The 26,065-nt window shown below is 44.6% G+C and overlaps 1 protein-coding gene across 2 annotated transcripts in view; it reads right to left on the bottom strand.

Annotated features, from left to right (window-relative positions):
* The window catches only part of SQOR (sulfide quinone oxidoreductase), a 49,374-nt gene that overhangs the window by 17,055 nt on the left and 6,254 nt on the right, over positions 1 to 26,065 (bottom strand). For both annotated transcript variants that reach the window (XM_021695782.1, XM_044918456.1), the window contains exons 2-3: positions 10,750 to 11,000; positions 7,856 to 8,026 (exon numbers count right to left, since the gene is read on the bottom strand). In XM_021695782.1, the coding sequence (XP_021551457.1) occupies positions 7,856 to 8,026; positions 10,750 to 10,983 (405 nt within the window). In that variant the 5' untranslated portion in view covers positions 10,984 to 11,000. The remainder of the gene's footprint in view (positions 1 to 7,855; positions 8,027 to 10,749; positions 11,001 to 26,065) is intronic.

Genomic DNA, 26,065 nt, shown 5'->3' with positions numbered 1-26,065 from the left:
CGGCTCAGGTCATGATCCTGGAGTCCCGGGATCGAGTCCCGCATCGGGCTCCCTGCTCGGCAGGGAGTCTGCTTCTCCCTCTGACCCTCCTCCCTCTCATGCTGTCTCTCATTCTCGCTCTCAAATAAATAAAATCTTAAAAAAAAAAAAAAAAAGGAGGGCACGTATTGAATGAAGCATTGGGTGTTATTTGCAAACAATGAATCATGGAACACTACATCAAAAACTAATGATGTACTGTATGGTGACTAACATAACATAATAAAATAAAATTTAATAAAAATTAAAAATAAATAAAAAAGAGACCATTAACTTTAAAATGTATAGAGTCATGTGTGAATCCCAGACAAATCTGATCTGCCATATGGATTGGATCAATATTATAAGTTAGAAACTGCCTTTTTGAGGGTCATGGAAAAGGATGTGATATAATCTATATGATCTTACTTATGGTCTATTTAAAACTTAAAAGTCCCTTCTTTAAATATGTATATTGTGGGGCATCTAGGTGGCTCAGTCAATTAAGCATATGCCTTCAGCTCAGGTCATGATCCCAGGGTCCTGGGATTGAGTCCCATGTCAGGCTCCCTGCTCGGTGGGGAGTCTGCTTCTCCCTCTCCTTCCCTCGGAGCAGGCAGCCCCATGCAGGGCTCGATCCCAGGACCCTGGGATCATGACCCGAGCCAAAGGCAGACGCTTAATGACTGAGCCACCCAGGCACCCCAGAAATGTGGGTTTAAGATGAGAAGGAAGAAAGCTGAGGCCAGAAAGTGTAAGCCAGAGGGATATAAAGAAACAGGACTTGCCTAGAAAACTGGAGGTGGAGAATGATCATAATGAAAGTCAGGAGCCCAGCAAAGGAGTAATGGGTTGTAATGAATTATCACAATCTTGTACTAAAGGGAGAAGCAGAGCAGCAAAATGAGTAGGTCACAGCTGAAGAGAGAGGACTCCAAGACTAGAGAGTGCTTGGTCCAGGTTGAGGAGCCAAGGGCAGTAAGTCTCTGCAGAGGTCCTGCCCTGGTATCCAGGAAGCTCAGCTCCAAGGTCACCTCCACAGTGAGGCCTTCCGATGATTCAAATCCCCTCTGCACTGGCCCCTTCTGGGAGCTTCCTCAGCACAGTGTACATGACGCATTAGAGCACTGGTTGTGTTATTTAGGAATAAGATCTTCCCTTACTACATCGAATACTCCAGAGGCTAAAGGTTATGTTTCATTCTTTATATTCCTGGAATCTAGCATAGTCACGAAATTAAAGTGAGGAACTCAGTAATGTTTGTTGGATGGATGGATGATTTCAGTTGTTTGGGAAATACATAATTTATCAAAGTGGACAGATAATATACACATCTTCCTCTGTATGATTTGCCTATCCATAGAGAGCTGTGCCCTGAAATTCCTTGTTCCTTAGGAAAGTGTACCAGGCCCATTAACTACCTGACTGAGCTATGTTGAGTCTTCAAGGTAAATGAGGTCAGATGGGACATGGGGTCTGGGGGTGATGATCTACAGGCAAAACATGAACACAGTCAACAAGAAAAACCTTTGGGGGTGCCTGGGTGGCTCAGTTGGTTAAGCAACTGCCTTCGGCTCAGGTCATGATCCTGGAGTCCCTGGATCGAGTCCCGCATCGGGCTCCCTGCTCGGCAGGGAGCCTGCTTCTCCCTCTGACCCTCCCCCCTCTCATGTGCTCTCTGTCTCTCTCATTCTCTCTGTCTCAAATAAATAAATAAAATCTTAGAAAAAAAAAAAAAAAAAAGAAAAACCTTTGGTTTGTGCGTGCCCAGATTGTTTAATTAGAGTATAATATTGATTATTTTTAAGGACTAGTAACAGACAAGCTTAATATCATGAAAAAAAAATCATTGAGGGAGAATAAACCCTAAGAGAACAAAGAACAAAAAGAAAGCCTCAAGCCTTCTGAATAAATTCAAGTTTCCAGGCCAGATGATCTAAATTCTAAGGAATTGCAAAAACTTGTAGACAAGACTTTTGAGCAATTACAGGGAACAGGGCAGACATTGCCGGAAGGCTAAATATGGGCACGTATCCTAATTTTCTACAGGGAAGTGGGGGCAGTAAACTCTGATACTAACAACCTAGTAAATAGGATGTTCCTCCATTGTAAAATTCCAGACTCATCTACTAAATAAATGTCTCTCTTGGTGATTTAGGAAAAGAGCACCAACATATGTTCACAGATTGCAAACTACTTTCAGTTAGTCAGGGGTCAGGAAATAATGCTGACACACAGTGGATACTTAATAAGTATTTCTTTTTCCCTTTTTTCATGTGTCCTTTTAAAAGTAGTAACAGTAACATCTCTTGGGCATTCACTCTGCAGGATACTGTTCTAAGTCTTTCACATGTTTTAATTCATTTAATCTTCAAAACAACCCAATGAGGTAGGTGGTATTATTACCTTTTTTTTTTTAAGATTTTATTTATTCATTTTAGAGGGAGAGAGCAGGAGGAAGAGCAGAGGGAGAGGGACAAGCAGACTCTGCACTCAGTGCAAAGCCCAAAGGATCTCACGACCCTGAGATTATGATCTGAGCTAAAAATCAAGTCAGATGCTTAACCACTGAGGCACCCAAGCACTCCTTATTAGTCCCATTTTATACAGATAAAGAAACTGAGACACAATTTGCTCACAAATATTTACTGAGCACCTCCTATGTGACATACTGTGCTAGGTCCTGGACATACAACATTGAACAAGAAAGATACTGTTCCCACCCCTCCAAGAACTCAGTCTTGTGGGTGAGAAAGGTATTATCAGATAATCACACAAATAATTACTAAATCATAGACTGCTATGATAGCGTGTCAAGGGGGAACCTGACCTAGCCTAGTAGGTCAGGGAAGGCTTTCCTGAAAGGGTATATCTAAAGTAAAGATGAATAGGAGTTAGCTAGGAAAAGAGGTAAGCTCAGCATGTGCAAATGTCCCAGGGAAGAAGGAGGCCAAGGCATTTGAGGAAATGAGAGGAAAATGTGCTAGAGCAGAAACAACGAGAGAGAGAGAATGGAACCAGAACCAGGTTAAGTCTGGAGAAGGATAAGGGCCAGTCCACACAGAGCCTATGGGACACATTCCAGACAAACAGACCCCTGCATCAGGGAAGAGTCAGAGACACACTGAGTCTGGATTTCAGGAAAAGCCTTCAACTCAGTCTTGAAGAAATACTAATGTATAAACCAAGAATGGAATGATTTTGGTAAGTTTTTAGCATAAAATATTTCCTAAACAATGTTCATTAATTTATGCAAGGTAGAAAAAGCTCCCTAGGGACATGTTATCAAATTAAAACCTTGAACTTAAATGAAGCCATCATGGATAATGGCTAGGAAAAAAAATACTAACTGGATGACAGAATCATAAATCCACAAGATCCAGGCAAGTTGGTAAGATGAACTAAAGCCAACAAGATGACATCTCCCATGAGTTGGTATAAGCAGATTTCTGAGATCTGGCTATAGCAGACTTTTGCTTAATAAAATCTTGGAAGAAAGTCCTGCCAGTTTACACCAACTTCTTCCCCAGCCCTAAAACAAGACACTGCAAGTTTCCTAAGAGTCTGAGCCCTAGGTGTCTAAGCAAGCTCAGAAGTGAGAACACCTACCAGTGCCTCTCATTCTCAAGAGATGAGACAAGTTATGATTTTTGAGATGCACACGGACCCAACCGCAGAGGGCTCTAAACTACACGTATAATATGAAGGGGTCTAATCAGGAGGCAGGCACTGCTGTACCAAAGAGGTGATATATATTGTCAGAGACAGGTGTCCTGGCCCCAGGAACAGTGGACTGGCAAGGGAAATGAGCCCCAAAGCTCAATCTTCCATTTAATACTGTCTGCTCTCTTGGAGATGCTGGAGAAAATAAGTTCATCAACAGGGATAAATAATTTTTAAGTATTTGATATATATACATATATATATCCTAATTTATTATATATATTCTAATCCATTACATATGTCCATATATTAGATATGGATGGAGAAAGCCTGACTTGACACTGGGTCATGTGAAAAAAGACCCAGAAATTTGAATTGACCTCAAGCCCAGCATGAATCAGCATTGTGCTAATGGTTGCTAAAAAAAGGCAAATGCTAACTTAGGCTATTATCCAGTTGTGGGAGAGAATAGCATCACTCTATTCTGGGCCATTCTGTAAAATTGCCTACTCTCCTGGGCAACCTCTTTCATGGGGGAACCAACAGGGCAGATGATGTCCACAGCAGGGCAGAGAGAACGGCGAGGGCACTGGAGACCATGCTGGAGAACAGGAGAAAGTGCTGAGGAAAGTGAAGACAGGGCACAAGTCTACCTGAAGACTAGATTTACACAGACAATAAGAGCCATCTTCAAATAGCTGAAGGGTTCCTCCACAGAAACGAAAAGATACTCTTGGCCATGCTACAGGACAAAACAAGGAACAAAAAAGGCATTAAGGCCAAAAACACCCTGGGGGCCCAAGAAAGAATGAAAGGGGCTACAGAAAAGTGGATTCTGACTCAGCAGAGGCAGAACTTTCATATGACCCGTCTGTCTAAAACCTGGAGTGCGACTGCTTGCTGTCAGAGAACTCCTTGACCCTGGGACCAACCCATTTTAAATTCAATCCCTGTCCCCACATGGCCCAATTCCAATTACTCTGCTCTATTTATTTTCATTAATACTCATCACCTTCTGGGGCGCCTGGGTGGCTCAGCTGTTAAGCATCTGCCTTTGGCTCAGGTCATGATCCCAGGGTCCTGGGATCAAGCCCCGCATCGGGCTCCCTGCTCCGCGGGAAGCCTGCTTCTCCCTCTCCCACTCCCCCTGCTTGCGTTCCCTCTCTCGCTGTGTCTCTCTCTGTCAAATAAATAAAATCTTTAAAAATAAATAATAAAATTAAAAAAAAACTCATCGCCTTCTAACACACTATATAATTTACTTATCATGTCTATTAGTTATTGTATGCCCTCCCCTGCTTGAAATAAAAATCCAGAAAAGTAAGGATTTTTGTTTCTTTTTGTTCACTCATATATTCCTAAAACTGTATCTAGTTTATAGAAGACACTTAATAGGGGCACCAGGCTGGCTCAGTCAGTAGAGCATGCAACTCTTGATCTCTGGGTCATGAGTTTGACCCATGTGGGCAGAGAGCTTACTTTAAATTTTCTTTTTTTTTTTTTTGAGAGAGAGAGAGAGCGCGCGTGTGTTGGGGGGGGGCCAGCAGAGGGAGAGGGAGAGAGAATCTCAAGCAGGCTCCACACTCAGCTCAGAGCCCGACCTGGAGCTCTGAAATCAAGACTGGGAGGCTCAACCAACTGAGCCACCCAGGCGCCCCTAGAGCTTACTTTAAAAAAGAAAAAAGGAGGGACATCTGCGTGGCTCAGTTGGTTCAGCATCTGCCTTTGGCTCAGGTCATGATCTCAGGGTCCTTAGATGGAGCCCCACGTCAGGTTCCCTGCTCAGCTTGGAGCCTCCTTCTCCCTCTGCTGTTCCCCCTGCTTGTTGTGCACACACTCTCTCTCTCTTTCAAATAAAAATATTTTATTTATGTATTTAAGAGAGAGAGACAGAAGAGAGCATGAGCAGGGAGGAGAGGGAGAGGCAGGCTCCCGCTGAGCAGGGAGCCCGACATGGGGCTCAATTCCAGGATCCTGGGATCATGACCTGAACCAAAGGCAGATGCTTAACCAACTGAGCCACCCAGGTGCCCCAATAAATAAAATCTTTAAAAAAAAAAAAAAAAGGAAAGAAAGAAGGAGGGGTGCCTGGGTGGCTCAGTTGGTTGAGTGTCTGCCTTCAGCTTGGGTCATGATCCTGGGGTCCTGGGATGGAGCCCCACATCGGGCTCCCTGCTCATCAGGGGGGCCTGCTTCTTCCTCTCCCTCTGACCCTGCTCGTGTGCTCTCTCTCTTGCTCACTCTATCTCTCAAATAAAAAAATAAAATCTTTAAAATAAATAAATAAATAAAAAGGGAAGGAAGGAAAGAAGGGAGGGAGGGAAGGAAAGAAGAAGAAAGGGAGAAAGAGAAAGGAAGGGAGGGAGGATGGATGGAAGGAAGAAAGGAAGAAGAAAGAAGGAAAGAAAGGAAAGAGGATGCTTAATAAATATTTGTGAGAAGAGGAAGGAAGGCAGGCAGACAGGTAAGCCAGCTAGAGAGCCAAGGATCATGAATGCTGTAAGGCAGGTACTCCTGATCAAGGTTTAGAAAAAGGCTACAAAGAACCTCTAAATTTGGGTGCCTGGGTGGCTCAGCATGTTAAGCATTGCCTTCTGCTCAGGTCATGATCTCAGGGTCTGGGATTGAGCCCCAGGTGGGGCTCTCTGCTCAACAGAGGGTCTGCTTCTCCCTCTCTTTGCCCCTCCCCACCGACTGTACTCTCTCTCTCACAAATAAATAGAACCTTTTTTTAAAAAAAAAGAAGCTCTAAACTCAATGAAATTAAATGCAAAATGTAATCATCTCAGGGTCCTGAGCCCAAATGGGCTCTGTGCTCAGCAGGGAGTCTGCTTGGGACTCTCTCCTCTTCCTCTGCCCCTCCCCCTGTGTGTGTGCACATGCTCTCTCTCTCTCTAAAATAAGTAAAATATTTTATTAAAAAAAATGGTGTGTATATGCATTTTCTAGATAAGGCTTTTATCAGATGCTCAGAAAGATCCATGACCCAAGGAAGAGTTACAAATGCTTGTAGCCAATGAGTCCCTGTTTAGAGGAAGGGGTTGGACTTGAAAACCTTTCAGATCCCCCACCAACTCCGAGATTCTACAGTTCTGTGAAAATGCCTGCCACATGGGGCGCCTGGGTGACTCAGTCATTAAGCGTCTGCCTTCGGCTCAGGTCATGATCCCAGAGTCCTGGGATCAAGCCCCGCATCGGGCTCCCTGCTCCGCGGGAAGCCTGCTTCTCCCTCTCCCACTCCCCCTGCTTGTGTTCCCTCTCTTGCTGTGTCTCTCTCTGTCAAATAAATAAATAAAGTCTTTAAAAAAAAAAAAAAAAGAAGAAAGAAAATGCCTGCCACAGTGCTGGGCTCAGCGGCAGACAAGAGGACATGACACTGCAGATGGCTTCTGAGCCTGTCATCTCCCCCTCCTGCTCTCATCCTTACGGGGGCTTTGATCTCTGGGTGATAGGAGCAGACTTCTAAATGGTATTGAGCAGTTGAGAGTCTCAAGCTCCAGGAACAGAAATTCTCCTTAGCCCTCGTACAATGGGGACTCACACTGTCCCTTACAACTCCGGCATAGTGCCCCCTGGTATAACTGGAATGGATATTTTCCAATGTCTTCCTCTGGGAGGTCAACTGTCCGGGAGAGAAGCCAGCTGTTTCAAAGGTAAAAGGAGGGAAGTGCTGCTATTTTAACATATAGTGGTAGTATTTGTTGAATAAACCATTCAGATGCAAGATACCATACCAAGTGATTGAGCAACAGTTCAATAAATATGTGTCTTCATTGTTCATTTATTCATCATTCACTCCTTCCATCTATCCCATCCTCCATCCACCACACACTTTTTTTTTTTTTAAGATTTTATTTATTTATTCATGAGAGACAGAGAGAGAGAGAGGCAGAGGCAGAGGGAGAAGCAGGCTCCCCGCAGAGCAGGGAGCCCGATGCGGGACTCGATCCCAGGACCCTGGGATCATGACCCAAGCCAAAGGCAGACGCTTAACCGACTGAGCCACCCAGGCGCCCCACCACACACTTTCCACCTCATGAAATATCAACACACACACACCCATGCACACAAACGCATATATGTTGCTCTCTCTCCGTGCAGCTATCCAGTTTGATAATGGCTGTGCATTAACATGAGCCCTGACTAACTAAAGCCGAAGGACCCCAATGCTTACCTCCTTGCCATTGTCTGTGTGGATGCAGTTCTTGTCTGGGTTCAGCTCAACCACTCTAGCTTTGATCCATTCTACACCAGATGGTACCACACTCGCAGTGGGACGGCCAGATGAGGATAACTGCTTGGCACCAGCACCCACCAGCGTCCAGATTGGCTGGTAGAAATGTCTCTGAGAAACGAAGTATTTGGAGATCCGTTTCAATTTGAGACAGATCAAAAGAGTCATAGTTAAAGGTACATGAGCTAGACTCTCAGTTATCCCTCCCAATCCTTGAAGCATCATGTAGAAAAGCCTTAGAAGGTTAGTCTCCCCCTCGCCCACACCTACTGGTGTCTCCCATTATGTTAAGCTCTGAAGGGCAGTCACCTAACACAAGAATTCTGCCAAGATCATGCCAAAAAAGCCATCAACTACCTTTCGTGAGCATTACATTATTTGTTCCTCAAAGTTGATTTGATGCTTAACATGTACATGTTATGTGTGTGTGTGTGTGTGTGTGTATATACATATATATACACACACACATATGGATACATTTATGTGCACAGACATAAAGAAAAATTAAGCCTGGCAGCCTAAATATGGTTCCTTAGAACCATCTGGAGACTACGGTAAGTCTGGAAAGTTTACAACCACTTTTGAAGAGTCTCAAAACTTCTTGAATTTCCAACGGTGCTTCCCAAACCCACGGAGGACTGCAGACATTCCCTATTGGCCCTAGTACCCTCTCCTTTCCTTTCTCAGAGGTTTTATACCTGAAGCCAGTAGGCACCAGATCCTACCCCATGATGCCGAATATCCACTATTTTCTAGAATTATCTTGCTTCAGATGGTCGTCACTTGAACTAAGTTAGTTTTAAAAGTTCTAGACTCATGGGCAAAGGGCAGATTGATCTAACAGCCTCCGAGAATACCAGTACACTCATGGAATGGCCTGGGGGATCAAGAATTTCTCAACACTGCCAAAATGCCTCAAACTGGCTGGACAGAATTGCCAGCCACAGAGATGTTAAAGAGGATACGAAAAATGGCTTTGCAGTGTCTGTACAGCCAATAATGGAGGTGATCAAAGAGAAGGAAGGCAGAGGTCTCCAGTGGTGAGAACTCATTGATTTCAAATCCATCTTGAACAGAAAAAGGAATAAAAATACGACCTCAGATTCTCTTTTAGACTACAAACAAGCATCAGCTCCACCAATCACTAAACCAGACACAGGAGAGCAAGTACCAAATACCTGAGCCCCTAGCAGCACCTTTGAAAGGCTTCCATCCTGCACTTCCTCACGGGGGAGGACAGCCATAACTCTGGCCTCCCAAATCGTGCCCAGTGCTTCAAAAGAGCCCTTCTCATTACCAAGACTACCCCAGTGGGAGACCTGCCCATGGGTTAGCTACAACACACCATAGGCCCCTGATGGAGCTCTCAGACCAGTGTCATTTAAAACACTGAGGCACCTGGGTGGCTCAGTGAGTTAAGCGTCTGCCTTGGGCTTGGGTCATGATCCCGGGGTCCTGGGATGGAGCCCCATGTCTGGCTCCCTGCTCTGACTCCCTGCTCAACAGGGAGCCTGCTTCTCCCTCTCCCTCAATCCCTCCTCACTGCTCGTGCTCTCTCTCTCTCTCTCTTTCCCTCTCTCTCTCTCAAATAAATAAAATCTTTTTAAAAAATTAAAAATTTAAAAAAATAAAATGCTGACCCTAAATTAGTCACTTTAAAAAGGAAAATGATCGAGAACATACTGTCTCAGATCACAGCATATCAGTCTGAGACTGCAGCTAAGCCCCGGGCAACCTCATGGGGGGCTGGGTAGACTTCTTGAAAAGGAATGTGCTTTTCTTGACCTGCCCTCCCCACCAAACAGGCACTGGATCCATTTTGCTTCCCTCCCAAGGACACAGTTCCCAACTGGTACACACCTAGTTCCTCAGAAAACATCAGTCAAACCACCAAAAATCTGGAATATTTTTTCTGAAGCTACTGGATCATCTTAAAATGTTTGCATGAAATAGTGTCTTACACACACTTCCCAGCTTCCTCCCTGGTGTCTCTACCTTTTTCTGCTTTATAATCTGTTTATAATCCCTTGTACTTCAATTTCTCAATCCCACTAACACCTTTCCCAGAGGCCTCCCTGCCCCTCAACTCATCACCCATTCTCCAGACTAGAAGAGAGAAAGGAAAATATAATGGCCATTGATCTTCCTCTGGACACTAGGTTGGAATTGGGAGGTCTTTTGGGGCTGAACTGTCTCTCCCCAAAAGATATGCTGAAGTTTTCACCTCAGTACCTGTGAATATGATCTTATTTGGAAATAGGGTCTTCACAGATGTAATCAAGTTAAGATAAAGTCATGCTGGATTAGAGTGGGCCCTAAATCCAATGACTGGTGTCCTTATAAGAAGGTCATATGAAAACACTAGAGACACACAGAAAGAAGGCCATGTGAAGACAGAGGCAGAGATGGGACTGATGCCAGCTATAAGCCTAGAAACACCAAAGATTGTCCACAACCACCAAAGCTAGGAGAGAGGCATGGGACAGAGTCCTTCTCCTCTCCACAGCCTTCAGAGGGAGCATGACCCTGCTAACACCTTGGCTTTGGACTTCTAGCCTCCACAACTGTGAAAGAATAAACCTACTGTTTTAAGCCACACAGTTGGTGATAATTTGTTATGGCAGCCCTAAGAAACTAACAGAGAACATAAAAGCCTAAGATCTGTCCTCTCCCCCTCTCTCTCTCCCTACCTTCTCCCAATCCTTTTTGTGCCCAGGAGAAGCACTAACCTGGAAAAATGACAGCAACAGGGCCTGACAGCCATCCACACTCTACCCCCTAACACACATGTGCACCTGCACACAGACGCAAGCACTCAAAAGGGGGAGACTTACCTCACTGGGCTCAACAATGGCCACATTTTCCGCACCCACTCTCCTCTTCATGCGGGCGGCCATGGTGATCCCACCGCTGCCCCCACCCAGCACCAGCACTTCATAGTGGTGTTTGGCTGCAAGGCTGGCCCCCGTGTGCAGCTGAAGGGGGCTAGCCTGCTGAGTGCCCAGCCTGAGGAAGCAGGCAAAGAGCCGGGCTCGAGGGCCAGACACCACAGTGGCCAGTGGGGTCATCTTCAGGCTGGATCAGGCTAGAAAGGAACAGACAAGGCTATGAGTAAGTAGGGACCCCTGTGGGGCCAAAGAATTTTCTTTCAGGGAGGAAGGGGAGGCTGGTATCTGACCAGCTCTAGTTGGTTCCCACCATCTGCTCTCAAGACCATCTTCCCATCTGGCTGTGGTCAAAAGTCTCCTGGGAATACCACTGATAGCTAACAATGGGCTAAGCTTTCCATTTCTCTCATCCTCCCTCTTTCAGGACACCTCGGACTCTGTTTGAACTAGGTAGGCCTCACCTTTTAAGTTCTAATTATTTGCCCATACTTATCCTTGTCCATCCATAAATCTAGGGCATCCTGTGCTTTATCCAGCTGCCATCCATTTTCCTCTCAGGCACAATCCCTGTTTCTTTGACTTTTTAGTCCATCAAAGATGTAGGAGTCCACAGAGAGACACCTGTACAATTCCTTGCCATAAAGGGCACCTAAGAGACCTTGATCAAACAGAAACATTCCTAAGAAACCCACCTTCTGCAACTCAAAGCTCAGACCAAAGTAACTGGGGCCTTGGCTGCACTTAGAGCCTCCTGGCTCTGCTCACCCACAGACATGCAATGTAATCACATCAGCGAAAGCCCTCCACACCCTTGGTAATTTCAACCAGAAGATAAAAAGGCCATAAAAGGAGCCCTGCCTAGTATCGTAAAGTTATGTTTTATGTAAAGAATCTGCACATACTGCTGGTCGGTCTTTTATTATGTCCAATTCAGTAAACAATCTCCCCTTCACAGTTCCTCCCAGAGACGTACTTTACCTTTAGGAAAACATGTTTCTGTGCCGAGCAGTTAGTGCTTTGCCAGTGAGAAAGTGAGGGCTTCTCGGCACCTGGCCCTGGCTTCACCCCTTCTACAGAACGGGCCTCACACCTTGCGTACCATCTACATGCATAACTTGAAGGGCCCGGACTCAAAATATCACCCTCTCTGGGTATTGCACTGTCCCAAATTCCACCAGCAAGTTCAGTCCTTTGGGTTCAACAGTGCTCCAGGGAACCCTTTACTAAAATGTGGGTACCCAGTTGGGGCATAACACTTCTAGCTGCTAAGATCACGAACTTCTTCATGGAAGCACTTTAATTATATGATTTTCTCCCCAACTAAAGAAGAGGAAGGCTACATAAGGGGATTAAACAAAGCCAAGAGGGGAAAAGGATGTGGAAGGAAGTAAGAAAGGCCCTGGAGGAGGAAGGAATGACCTAGTGGGAAGGAGGAGGAGCTGAAGGTTGATTTTGATTAGAATTAACTATTCCAGGGTTTTGGCACCCCCAACAACTTCCTCAATATCTCAGCTCGGAGGAGCGAGGTGGGGAGGGCCGGCGGGGGGGGGGGGGAGTGTGGATTTGGGCGCCTACAGTAAGTGGGGCAGGCTCATAAATTGTAGCCACAAGTTTAAAATCAGTGCAACCCTTCTAGAAAATAACATTTCTCATCTGTTGACCCTGTGTTTCCATTTCTGAGATTCCAGGCTAAGGAAATAATTTCTAAAGCTAAAGAAAAAAATCCTTTACAAAGATATTTCTCACATATTCATTCCTAATATGGTGAACCTTCAGTTAACTGGTTTGTGGATTGGATCTGATTAAATCCTGGTTACAGAAAAAAAACCACAGGCTCCACACTGGCCAGGGAAAGCTCAGGTCCCAGACTGTTTTAACCAACACTATTTCATGACAGATTCAATTTAACATGGTGCAGAGGGGTAGGAATAGCAGTCTAAATGTCAAAACATCGGGGAAATGTTAAGTATGGTTATACATGATAATGGGTGATTTTGATTTCTTCTGCTTTTCTATGTTTCATAAAATGTCACCTATATACATATATTAATGTTGTGATAAAATCTTTATTTTGATAAGTAACACGTATTAAGTCCTTTACATAAGCATTCAATTTGTGAGTTGGATGCCATTATCATCCCCATTTTACAGATGATAAAATCGAGCCAGGGAGCAGTTAAGTGACTTAAAGACCATATAGCCCGTAAGTGGTGGGCTATGAATTGAATCCCAGGCACTTTGGTGCCAGAGCCTCTACTCTAAACCACCGTACTCTACTATCTCTGTGATCTTTATCAACAACAGCAAAACACTGCCTATGTGATAATGTTAAATGAAAAAAATCCAGATATATTTTCTACACTTCCCAGAAAAGGGAAAACTATTTTTTTATGGTACTGACACCTAACTGTTAATGTTTTGATATAACTATAATTGATTTTTCCTCTACTTTGCGTGTGCTTTTCTCAAGTTTTCTTTAATGAACTCTAGATTTTACATTTTGAAAATCACTCAATTTGATTTTTTTTTACATGATTGAGGAGTGGAGAAAAAGCACCAAGTAGGATGTTGCTGTTTCATGGGGAGAGAAGATTTTTTTCTTTTTAAGATTTATTTATTTATTTGAGAGAGAAAGAGTGAGCATGTGAGTGGGGAGAGGGGGAGGGAGAATCTCAAGCAGACTTCCCGCTGAGCATGGAGACCGATGTGGGGCTTGATCCCAAGACCATGAGATCGTGACCCGAGCTGAAATCAAGAGTCAGAAGCTTGGGGCGCCTGGGTGGCTCAATTGGTTAGGCGGCTACCTTCAGCTCAGGTCATGATCCCAGGGTCCTAGGATCGAGCCCTGCATCGGGCTCCCTACTCCGTGGGAAGTCTGCTTCTCTCTCTCCCTCTGCCCCTCCCCCGACTCGTGTGCTTGCTCTCTCTCTCTCAAATAAATAAATAAAATCTTTAAAAAAAAAAAAGAAAAAAGTCAGAAGCTTAACCAACTGAGCCACCCAGGCGCCCCAGGAAAGAAGATATTTTATGGTGAACAGATAGCTAGCATATCCTTCCTTTTCATATTATTCACAAAATGACAGAATCACCACAAAACTCTTCACTTCCCAGAAAAGGGAAACCATTTTTTCACGGTCTTGACGCTACATCTTAAACCTCCCTGGAGAGGGTTAAACAATAATGATCTAGAAGGAGGCCTGGCTAAGTTTCTGGTTTCTAGCCACTCCATCTAAGGTTATTTAACCTCCTAGTTCCTTTCCAACCTAACACACCATGGTTTTTCTTTTGAAAGAGTAAGAGTTTACACAAATATTTCCCTCATTCAGCCAAGACGGCTAGCTCTGTTCTATTTCAGCAGCTACCCGTAGCCTGTTTCTGGATTCAGTATTTATAAACACAAAGTCCTCTCAACTTCATTAATAACAGTCATCAAACAGAATGTCCTGAGGATTGAATTCAATAAAAACTCCTGAAGGAGATGCTGAGAGCTTCTGAGTTCGTCACACATGTTAGGAGGGTGAAGCTCTGTATCCCCCACCCCGACCCATACCTATGCTCTCTTCAATGTGGCTGTTTCCGAGTTGTAATAAACTTTATAACAAACTGGTAAGCATAAGTAAAGTGTTTCCTGAGTTCTGTGCATCATTCTAGTGAATTATCAAACCTAAAGGGGGGGATCATGAGAACCTCCAAATATGCAGTCAGCCAGGTAAAAGTCTGGGCCCCCTGGGACAGCATTTACAGATGACATCTGAAGTGGGGGCAGTCTTGTGGGGCTGAGCCCTTAACCTGTGGGGTGTGATTTAACTCTGGGAGTTAACTCTGGAATTTAATTGTTAGACCCCCACTTGGTGTCAGAGAACTAGTTGATGTTGGAAAAACCATATATTTGCTGTTAGGATGTTAGAAGTGGTGTCAGAAAATATTACTCAGGAACCAATAAGAATTTCTGACATTGACCTAAACCAAGTCTATAGCAACAACCAAAAAAAAAAAAAACCACAACAACAATGAAAGGAAGCAGCAGTCTCACAATCTTAACCAGAAGGCAAACAGAAAAAGAAAGGCCAGACTTAACCCTGAAGTCGGCAGAAAAGAAACAGAATATTTCTGCCAACCAAATAACGAGGAAGCATAAATCTAATATGACTTCTTAGTCTCTCAAGAAGATAGCCTAGGGGGGCGCCTGGGTGGCTCAGTTGGTTAAGCGACTGCCTTCGGCTCAGGTCATGATCCTGGAGTCCCAGGATCGAGTCCCGCATCGGGCTCCCTGCTCGGCAGGGAGCCTGCTTCTCCCTCTGACCCTCCCCCCTCTCATGTGCTCTCTGTCTCTCTCATTCTCTCTGTCTCAAATAAATAAATAAAATCTTTAAAAAAAAAAAAAAAAAAAAAAGAAGATAGCCTAGGGGCGCCTGAGTGGCTCAGTCGGTTAAGCGTCTGCCTTCGGCTCAGGTCATGATCCCGGGGTCCTGGGATGGAGCCCCACATCGGGCTCCCTGCTCTGCGGGAAGCCTGCTTCTCCTTCTCCCATTCCCCCTGCTTGTGTTCCCTCTCTCACTGTGTCTCTCTCTGTCAAAAAAATAAATAAAATCTTTAAAAAAAAAAAAAAGATAGCCTAAAACATATTTACTTATCAGGTTAAGAAAGAAGAATTAACTACCAATGAGAGGCACCTGGGTGGCTCAGTCGGTTAAGCACCCGATTCTTGATTTCAGCTCAGATCATGATCTCAGGGTCGTGAGATCGAGCCCTGTGATCTCCGTGCTAGGTGTGGAACCTGCACTCCATCTCTCTCTCCTTCTCTCTCTGCCCCTCCCACCCCTAGGGGAAAAACAAGAATTAACTACCAATGATACATAAGAACGCAGCCACTTTATATTCTTACAAGGTGAAACATACACACTTTTAAAAAATAAATAAGGCAAAATTAACAGGTGCATGTAATACATTTTATAATTAAATAATTTGATTCTAGGGGCGCCTGGGTGGCTCAGTTGGTTAAGCGACTGCCTTCGGCTCAGGTCATGATCTCAGGGTCCTGGATCAAGCCCCGCATCGGGCTCCCTGCTCGGCGGGAAGCCTGCTTCTCCCTCTCCCACTCCCCAAAATCTCCCCAATCTCATGCCACGTGACATGCCACTCACTGGGTGTCAGCTAGGACACCTAGCTGAGTTCAAACACAGCTGGCCTCTAAGTAAGGATTATTCGGAGCATTCTTTTTTTAAAGATTTTATTTGAGAGACAGAACACAAACGGGGATTAGGGGCAGAGGGAGAAGCAGACATCCCCCCTCCCCCCAGATGAGCAGGGAGCCCGATGCCGGGACGCGGGGCTCAATCCCAGGACCCTGGGATCATGACCTGAGCCGAAGGCAGACACTGAACCGACTGAGCCACCCAGATGCCCCTATTGAGAGCATTCTTAATGAAAGATCCATTAGACCAGCAAGACTTGTAGTTAACCTCTCAACTACTTCTGCTCTTTCGGAAACAGTGGGTCTTTGTATGGTTCACAGTTGTTTTACCTCAAGCCAACACCGGGCAGGGTCCTTCTTGCTTCAGGTTTCAGTAACCCCAAAGCCAACTTTTAACTTGTCAGCTTTGTAGAACACTTCCAAAATCAAAGCGAAAAACAGATAAAGAACAGCCTCCAGCTCTGGCCACCCGCTCTGTTCCTCCCACCCGGGCTCCCGGCCCCGGCTTCCCTGGGCCAAGCTTACTCTGAGTTGCTTTGTCCTGATGGTCTGAATGCCTGTGGGTCCCAGTCTCTGAGACGCAAGTGAGCCTTATCCACACAGTACAGGTGGGGCTTTCCCCCAGTACCCAGGTGGTGAGACTCCTGAAAGGCTCCTCCTCCTCCACATGCTCCTCCCCCTTGGGCTTTCCAGGCTTATTTACTTAAATCGGCCCTATAGCTGTCATCAGTTACATCTCAACCAGATTACTTCCAGAAGACAGGATTTGATAGGAAAAAGTAGGGAGAAACTGTCATAATGTTAACAGCTACATTTACTGAGCATTTACTAGTTATACTTTACTTACTCTCTCTCAGAGACTCCTGACAATAGCTTTGTAAAAGGGATGTTAGTATCCCCATTTTGCAGATGAGAAAAGTGACGTTTGGTATAAGGTTAGAGAACTTTCCTAAGGTTACATCACTAATTTAAGCAGCAGAGTTGAATTCAAACTGACTCCTCAATTGAGTTCTCACAGTGTTAGACCTAAGAGATAATTGAGGGAAAATGCCTACTGGCTGAATTTTATTGACATTCAAATTTAAAGTAACTTCTGCCCCATGGAGTGGAGTGGGAGGGAATCTACAAATTGAGAGAAAAAAATAAAAAACATTACGTTTCTTGGGGAAGGGTGAGATACAATAATAGCATTGATATAATTTTTGAAGAGCCCTTATCTTTTAGAAATACATATTGAGATTCTTACAACTGAAATGATTTGGAATTTGCTTGAAAATACAACAGGGAGGTAGAGTAGGTAGGAGTTTAGAAGACACAAGATTGACCATGAGTTGATATAAGGGCATTCCCCGTGGTAGTGTACTTTTGTATAAACTGAAAAGTTTCCACAATGAAAAAAAATGAATGAAACAACAAAAAACAAAAATTAAACATCAGTGAGTCGGCGTGGGCAGTGGCTTTGCTCTTTAGTCACCGAAATGGTAAGTTGTGGGCATATTTCAAGTAATAGCAAGATAATAGAGATACAAGGAATAGCACCACAATTATGATCATACTTCCCTCCTGTGTGCACAGATCTGTGCAACTCACAGGGCCCACACCTGAGCCCCCACTGGAGGTAGTGATACCGCTTTACAAGTGGGCAAACCGAGGCTCAGAGAGGCAAGGTGATCTTCCAAAGGTCACATGATGAGTCAGCAGCAAGACTGGAGCCACAGCGAGTCCTCTATGTGAACAGCAACTTTTTCTGAATGCCCCCTGGGGCAGCGATGCAGGCACTCACAGGAGCTTGCAAGTCAGAGAGGGACCTGCACCCAGCTCCAGATCTTGGGACAGCCTCTTTGCTGGGCTGGGCTGGGCGGGGCAGGGCAGAAGAGTCCTACAACCCCAAGTGGCCCCATGTGCCACCTCCCAGAGACGCAGGACTCAAGGCAAGGACAGATCCAGGTTTTGTGGTCATCAAAGCCTAAACACAATTTAGGGACCGAAACTACAAATACAAAATTAGATATGATAGGGGCGCCTGGGTGGCTCAGTCGTTAAGCGTCTGCCTTCGGCTCAGGTCATGATCCCAGGGTCCTGGGATGGAGCCCTGCATCGGGCTCCCTGCTGCGCGGGAAGCCTGCTTCTCCCTCTCCCACTCCCCCTGCTTGTGTTCCCTCTCTCGCTGTGTCTCTCTCTGTCAAATAAATAAATAAAATCTTTTAAAAAAAATTTAGATATGATAGTTAATATTAACTTTGAATGAGAAAAGAAATCACAATAACTGAATTCTTGGTGATTCACCACTCTTCTGGTATCTCCTTTAGGCAATTTATCAGAAATACAAGCATAGACATACTTCCTGGTTGCAACCTGGCTGCCCCTCCCCTCCTGGAACCCCCTGCACCCAAGAGGACCTCGACAAGAGACTGGTCCTGAAGCTTAAACTTCATGTGCTTCTGGAGAAATCCACCTCTAGTGTCCACAGCACTCCTTTAGGGCACTCTGCCCACAACCCCCTCTGGGACTCACATGTCTACCAGTCCTGAGTTGTTGTTTTTTTTTATTAAAGATTTTATTTATTTATTTGACAGAGAGAGACACAGCGAGAGAGGGAACACAAGCAGGGGGAGTGGGAGAGGGAGAAGCAGGCTCCCCGCAGAGCAGGGAGCCCGATGTGGGACTCGATCCCAGGACCCCGGGATCATGACCTGAGCCAAAGGCAGTCGCTCAACCGACTGAGCCACCCAGGTGCCCTACCAGTCCTGAGTTTTGCCAATCCCCCTCCCACTCCTTCCCGACATAATATGGCTTCTTTGGACGATTGGAAGCCAGATCCTGTGAAACTGGGTCCTCACTGTCCTACGGCAGATTTCTATGTGCCAGGCCCTGTGCCGGGCACTGGAGGTGGACGCGTTATCTTCATTTTACAATCGAAAAAAGTAAGGCTGCAGGAAACTGGTTATATTCTCAAGGGCACACTGCCAATAAAAAAAAAAAAGAAAGAAAGAAATTAAATAAATAAATAATAAAGAAATAATAATAATAAATAAAATAAAATACAATAAAAAACAGGATTCAACCAGAGGAGATGGAGAAGGGTGAAGGAGAAAAGGAAAGCGAACATCATCACTTCCCCTGGTACATGGAGAATACTCCTGGAAATTGGCTCACACAATTATGGAGGCTGACAAGTCCGGAGATCTGCAGTCAGCAAGCTGGAGACCTAGGATAGCCAATGGTGTGCGGTTTTCATCCAATGGTCAGCAGGCTCGAGACCCAGGAAGAGCTCATGTTGCAGTTCGAGTGTGTAAGCAGGAGAAAACTACTGTCCCAGCTCAAGGCAGTCAGGAAGGAAGGATTCTCTCTTACCAGGAGGGTCAGTTTTTTTGTTCTCTTCAGACCCTCAACTGATTGGATGAGGCTACCCACATTGGAAGGGCAATCTGCCTTACTGATTCCTCCAGAGACACCTTCGTAGACCCACCCAGAATACTGTTTGACCAAATGTCTGGGCACCCTGTGGCCCAGTCATGTGGACACATAAAATTAACTATCATACCCTCTGACATAACTTATAAAACGGCAAGTCCAAATCTGGAAAAATCTCAGGAAGGAAATTGTTACTATGACTGGACTAGTATCATTCTGGGATCTCAAGAAAATGCCAAACACTGTCTCATAAATATTATGGTTCCTTAATATGATCTCATCTTAATCTGAAATACATGCAAATAAAGGGATGCAGTCATATTGTGGGACTTATTAATGGCACTGGATTAGACACTTTATAAAGTCTTCCTGGAGATGTTTTGAATCCTACTATATTAATAGTGTTTTTAATTGCATTTTATGATTGTTTGATATTTGGGAGCCTTGCTAATCCTAGTGAGACTGCCCCTCCAGTGCTAGCTAACCCCTAGAGAGAGTAAATAACTTGTCTGGAAGCACACCTCTGTTATGTCAACCAAACCATCCAGAGCCCATATTTTGAACCACTTCCTCCATCTGGCTTTCACATTCCAGAAGGCAATACTCTGATGCCCTAATTATCCCAGGGCCAGACATCAGACAACTGGGGTAGCCCCTATGCCCCAAAGCCCACTGAAATTTGTTCAAATTATCCAACCCCAAACCTGGTCAGCCCTTTCCCCCTGCCTCACAATAACTACAATATAGGCTTCGCCCATGTCTTCCCCTCAAGTTTCCTGCCAGGTGCTTCCCCATGTGGCCCAACGTGGTGTATCGTGCTCCTGTCCCTGAGGAGCTCTGAGTAAAAACTTCCTAGTAGTCATCTCCCAACAAGTTGGAAGATTTTATATGTTTAACCAATATTTTTCTCTGCTCCTCTCCTTACAGATCCACTCAAATGTCAGGTGGCGGGCATTTAAAAAGCAATCTAATTACATATGACTGTGGAATGTTATAATTATGTGGGTGGTTGGGCCAAAGCTTTACAACTAAATAACATAGATACAGTGTGATTTTTTTAATGCAATCATTACTCTAGAAGACTAGAGCGCTGGACCTTCCTTTCCTTTGTCATACTCTTCTTACCTGCTCTACCTAAATGAGCTTACCTTCTCCACCAAGGAAAATTTTTTCACCTCCTTTTTATCCATTTAACCTTGGTAAATGGGAAGTGTCATCAGCCAAAGGTGCTCAGAAAGGTGTTTAAGGAATGAGTTTTCTATAGGATATAAATACATGTGCATATTCATACCTATGCTAAACTTGTCTCAATCATACAGTGGCTAAATTTGCAGAACCCAAAATCAGGAAACATAATCTAAGCTACTCTTTTTATTTATACATTTATTTCCTGCACAAAAGATCTGCAAATTATATTTAGCTATGCTCAATGTGTATCTTTATGGAAAGAATAGAGTTACATGAAATCCACATGCTGCTAAGACTATTTCTACCAGTATTCACTGAGTCTCTGCTACACACAAGGACCTGTGCTGATGGACAGAAATTTCCCCATCCCATTCCTGCGCCCATTCCCAGTCTATTAGCTTTAGGTGCTAAGGGAAGAAGAGCAAATTTGCCAACAAATGCTAATGTAGGCCAAGAATAAGGCAAGTCAAATTTCAGGGGAAAGTCTTTTTTAAATATTATAAGGTCTAATTTGAATATTGGAATGTTTAAAATAAGCCATAAAAAAGCTAGAAATTTTAAGTGGACATTTACATCATCGGTGAGTAAGATTAAAAAAAAAAAACTTTCTTAGCATAACACCTTAGCATAACAAAAATCAGGTCAATGGTTTGAATACTTAAACATTTTTTGAGACTTTTTTTAAAGATTTTTTATTTATTTGAAATAGAGAGAGAGCAGGAGCAAAGAGGAGCAGAGGAGTAAAGGGAAGGGGAGGAGAGGCATATAGGGGAGGAGAAGGGAGGGGTAGAGGGAAGGGGAGGAGCAAAGTGAGAGAGAGAAGCCCACTCCCACTGAGCAGGCAGTCTGACACGGGGCTCAATCCCAGGACCCCCAGGACCTGAGCTGAAGGCATATGCTTAACCCAGGTGCCCCTTCCTTGAAACTTTTGTTTGAGTCTTCATTTCCCCCCCTCCCCCTCCATCCACTCCACACCCATTTCTGCCCACCTCAGGCCCTGAGCTGCTGACATCACCTGGACTCCCTTGCCCTCTGTCTCTGGTTGGTTTAGTTGGGTATAAGTGTTAGCAAAGAGAGCACAAAGAGTAGTTGGTGTATATCCTCCCGATTTTCTGTCTACTTTGGGCCATGCCAGAGTTGGACAATGGATAGAGGCTGAAAGAACATTGAAGAACATAATAGAAAAGTCTAGATTGTCTTGAACACATTATAAAAGTATGACAACTATCAACAACCATGTTGGGGAAGGTTCAGGAGGAAGTGAGGAGTACAGTGGGGAAAAAAATATATCACCTTAGAGAACATCTAAATCATCATGAACAGACAATCAGCAGATGTACAAACATTAAAGGCCCTGCTGGTAAGGGTTTAAAATGAAATGAGAAACATGTTATTGAACACTGGAGAAAAGGGATCCTTGTGAAAGAGGAGCAGAAGCTTAAGATAATTGTGTCCTACAGTTAGGTGGAAAGTAGAATTATGAAGAAAAGTAGAAATTGAACCTTTAGCTGAGGATATGTCCAAGCAAAGTGTTGAAGGTGCAGCCAGATTTCTTCTTGCTGCTTTTAGGGAAATGTGAAAGAAAAGAGATAAACTGAGGGAAGAGGTGTTCAACCAAAATGAACTAGGACTACCAAGTGGCAAATACTCGCTACATTTCATGACAAGCAAGGATGGCCCAGAGGCTGGAGCCGAGAGCATAGAGGATTACTCCCAGACCTTGAAACCTAATGGAATTTGTCCAACTGGATTTTAAAATTTCTTGGGACCAGTGACTCCTTTCTTTCCTTCCATTTTTTTCCCTTTTTCAATCAGAACCTATGTAACTTTCATCCTATGCATATGCTACCAGTGTATTTTGGGAGCAGATAATTTGTTTCTTTACTTTCATAGGCTCACAGATCAACAGGAACTGTGCCCTAGGATGCATCATACCTACAGCCCCACTCAGACATAATTTGGATTAATCAGAAGATGAAATGGAGACTTTGGAGCTAATGAGACTCAAATTTGATTTTGTACCTTAGTTAATACTCTGATAGGGGACCGCTTTGGGGACCTTGGAGTGAATATATTTTGTATATGGGATAAGCATGAATCTTTGGGAGCCAGAGTATGAATGGTGTGGCAGGTAAAATAATCCTCCCTCCTGAAGATGTCCTAACCCCGGGAACCTACGAATATGTTACATTGCAAGCTAAGGGGACTTTGCTGATGTGATTAAGTTAAGGACCTTGAGATGGGAAAAGTAGCCAGCATGAGGCCCACGTACAGATGGGATGGATCCTCAAAAGCAAAGAACCTTTCCCAACTGTGGCCAGAGGGAAGGCGTGACTCTGGAAGAAAGTCAGAGAGATTCAAAGCTGCTGGCTATGAAGATGGAGGAAGGGGTTCGTGAACCAAAGATGTGGGCAACATCTAGAAGCTGGACAAGAGAAAGGAAAAACAAAACCAAAAAAACCCACCAGATTCTCCCTTGGAGGTTCCGAAAAGAATGTGGCTCTGCTAGTGCTTTGATTTTCTAGTGAGACCCATGCTGGACTTCTGAACTACCGTACTGTAGGAACAGAAATCTGTATTGTTTAGGTCACCAAGTCCACGGTAATCTGTTAGGGCAGCAGTCGGAAACTGGTGAATCGTCTTATTCAAGCTTCACAACAACACCATGAAGTAGGTATTGTTATTCCCATTTACCGCTGCTGAAACTGAGGTTCAGAGAAGTTAAATGACACTCTAGCTAAATCTAAGAGCTTGAATATAAACCCGTATTTTTGAAAGTTGACCCTAACACTCCTTCCACTAACCCAGAGATGGTGGAGGTGTAGAAAATAAAGGTAGCCCATTTTTTGGCAACTGTTCCTACAGAGGTGGCCAGAGAGTTCGGTGCTACACTCTTGGTAGACCTCAGAGGATTTCTGCCTGATACTACCCACTATCTTGACCATCCCAGGGGATGACAGGAACAGTCCAGTGGGGATAGACATGATCAGAGTCTAGAACCAGAGTCCAAAACCACCAAGACGTTTCAATCTCTCTGGGAAAAGAGATGCATCAAAATGCCAACAAATAACTGAGTGACCACAAGAAAGTTCCAAGAAGGGCAAGGAAGGTAACACAACTTCTAGAATCATCTTGACCTGGAGGGACTAGAGTAGCTGCAACCTAGACTGGATGTTGGGCCATGGCTGAGATCAGGGTATTTCAGGATGGTATAGTCATGGGGGGACAAGGGAACACCATGTACTCCATTCCCCTGGAAAGTAAGTTCTGTCCATACAAGGACCCCATGTGACATGCTAACTGTGTTAGTCTCAGCATCTAGTGAAATGAGGGAGCTCGGTAATTGTCTTAGTCCGTCCAGCCTACTCTAAAATACCACAGACACTGTAGCCTATAAATAGAAATTTATTTCTCAAAATTCTGACAGCTGGGAAGTCCAGGATCAAGGCACCAGCATGGTCAGGTAAGGGCCTTTTTCCTGTGTCCTTACCTGTTAGAATTGGCTCTGGATCTCTCTGGACCCTCTTTTGTAAGGCAATAATCCCATTCATGAAGGCTCATGATTTCATCACCTCCCAAAGACCCCACCAACTAATACAATACCATCGCCTTTGGGGGGTAGGAGTTCCACAGATGAATTTTGGAGGAAGCACAAACATTCAGACCACAGCAGTTACATTTGCTTTAAAACATGAATTAAAAGATGAACAGATTTATGGGACTTAAATCATTCCAAAAAAGTTCTAGGATGTGCCCCTTCTCAAGCTAGTAAGAGAATGATGTGCACACTTCTAACTTCACCCATTAGGGACAGAGTAAAGTGCAATGTAATCAATACGAGCCAAACACCTTAGGTGTTTTGATGAGAGAAAGAGTAATCAATGAAAGCTTGGTGAAACAGACAGAATCTGAGCAGGAGGAGACTGGCAGCAGTTGCCAAGTGGAGATGCTATGGATGCACCAAGAGGAGGAAAGAGCATAAGTAAATGAATCAAAGAGCGCATCTGACTCCAGCCTTCTCTGCCCTGCTCTGAGGCCCACGAGCGGACCTGGGAGGTTGGCATCAACTTGCCTGCTCAACCAAAAGCCTTAAGTTCTAGAGAGTGGCCCTCAGCTACAGCTCTTTCTTCAGGGTTCTTTTTTTTTTTTTTTTAAGATTTTATTTATTTGAGGGGCGCCTGGGTGGCTCAGATGGTTAAGCGTCTGCCTTCAGCTCGGGTCATGATCCCAGGATCCTGGGACCGAGTCCCGCATTGGGCTCCCTGCTCCGCGGGAGGCCTGCTTCTCCCTCTGCCTCTCTCTCCCCCTGCTTATGCTCTCTCTCTCTCAAATAAATAAACATAATCTTCAAAAAAATTTTTTTAGTTATTTGAGAGAGAGACAGGGAGAGAGAGAGCATGATCAGGGGGCAGAGGGAGAAGTAGACTCCTCGCTGAGCAGGGAGCCTGATGTGGGGCTCCATCCCAGGACCCTGAGATCATAGCCTGAGCCAAAGGCAGACGCTTAACTGACTGAGCCACCCAGGTGCTCCTCTCAGGGTAATCACGCCCTCTGTTTGCTTTTTCAGGCCTTGAATCAATATAATTGCTTCGCCACTTTGTTGGTTTCTCTTAACCTTGCCCACACCTTTGTAAATAGTTATGGTATTAAACCCTTCTTAATAACATGTTTGAATGTGCCGACTGTTTCCCAGAGATCCTGGCTGATAAGGTGGAGAGGCCCAGAAAGTGTTTGGGCAATGGAAGGCCAACCAGATTTGGCTGTTATTCAGAGGAGTAGAAGGGTGGAAAGAAATACTACAGCCCAATTCTGAAGGGAACTGAGGCTTTCTACTGAAAATCAGCTTTGAGAAGTGACAGAACAGAGGGAACAGTTTTGAGAAAACGAATCTGGTATCAGGGAGCAATTTTTTTTTAAGATTGATTTTATTTATTTATTTAAGAAAGCGAGAGAGTGCAAGCAGGGGGGAGCAGAGGGAGAGGGACAAGCTGACTCCCTGCTGAGCGTGGAGCCTGACACAGGGCTCAATCCCACAACCCTGAGATCATGACCTGAGCCAAAATCGAGAGTTGGATGCTCAACTAATGAACCACCCAGGCACCCTCAGGGAGCAACTTAAATAGGAGAGTCAAACCAGTTCTGGAAATCAGTTTGGAGACCAGCGCAGTGGTCTAGGTGTGAGTGATAAGAGCCTGATCAGATGCTGGCATTAGAAATGCAAATAAAGGGGGGGCGCCTGGGTGGCTCAGTCGTTAAGCGTCTGCCTTCAGCTCAGGTCATGGTCCCAGGGTCCTGGGATCGAGCCCCGCATCGGGCTCCCTGCTCAGCGGCAAGCCTGCTTCTCCCTCTCCCACTCCCCCTGCTTGTGTTCCCTCTCTCGCTGTGTCTCTCTCTGTCAAATAAATAAATAAAATCTTAAAAAAAAAAAAAAGAAATGCAAATAAAGGGGCACCTGGGTGGCTCAGT

This window comes from Neomonachus schauinslandi, chromosome 9 (assembly GCF_002201575.2).
Source record: "Neomonachus schauinslandi chromosome 9, ASM220157v2, whole genome shotgun sequence".
Taxonomy (NCBI): Eukaryota; Metazoa; Chordata; class Mammalia; order Carnivora; family Phocidae; genus Neomonachus; species Neomonachus schauinslandi.
This window is presented reverse-complemented; position numbering and strand designations above follow the sequence as displayed.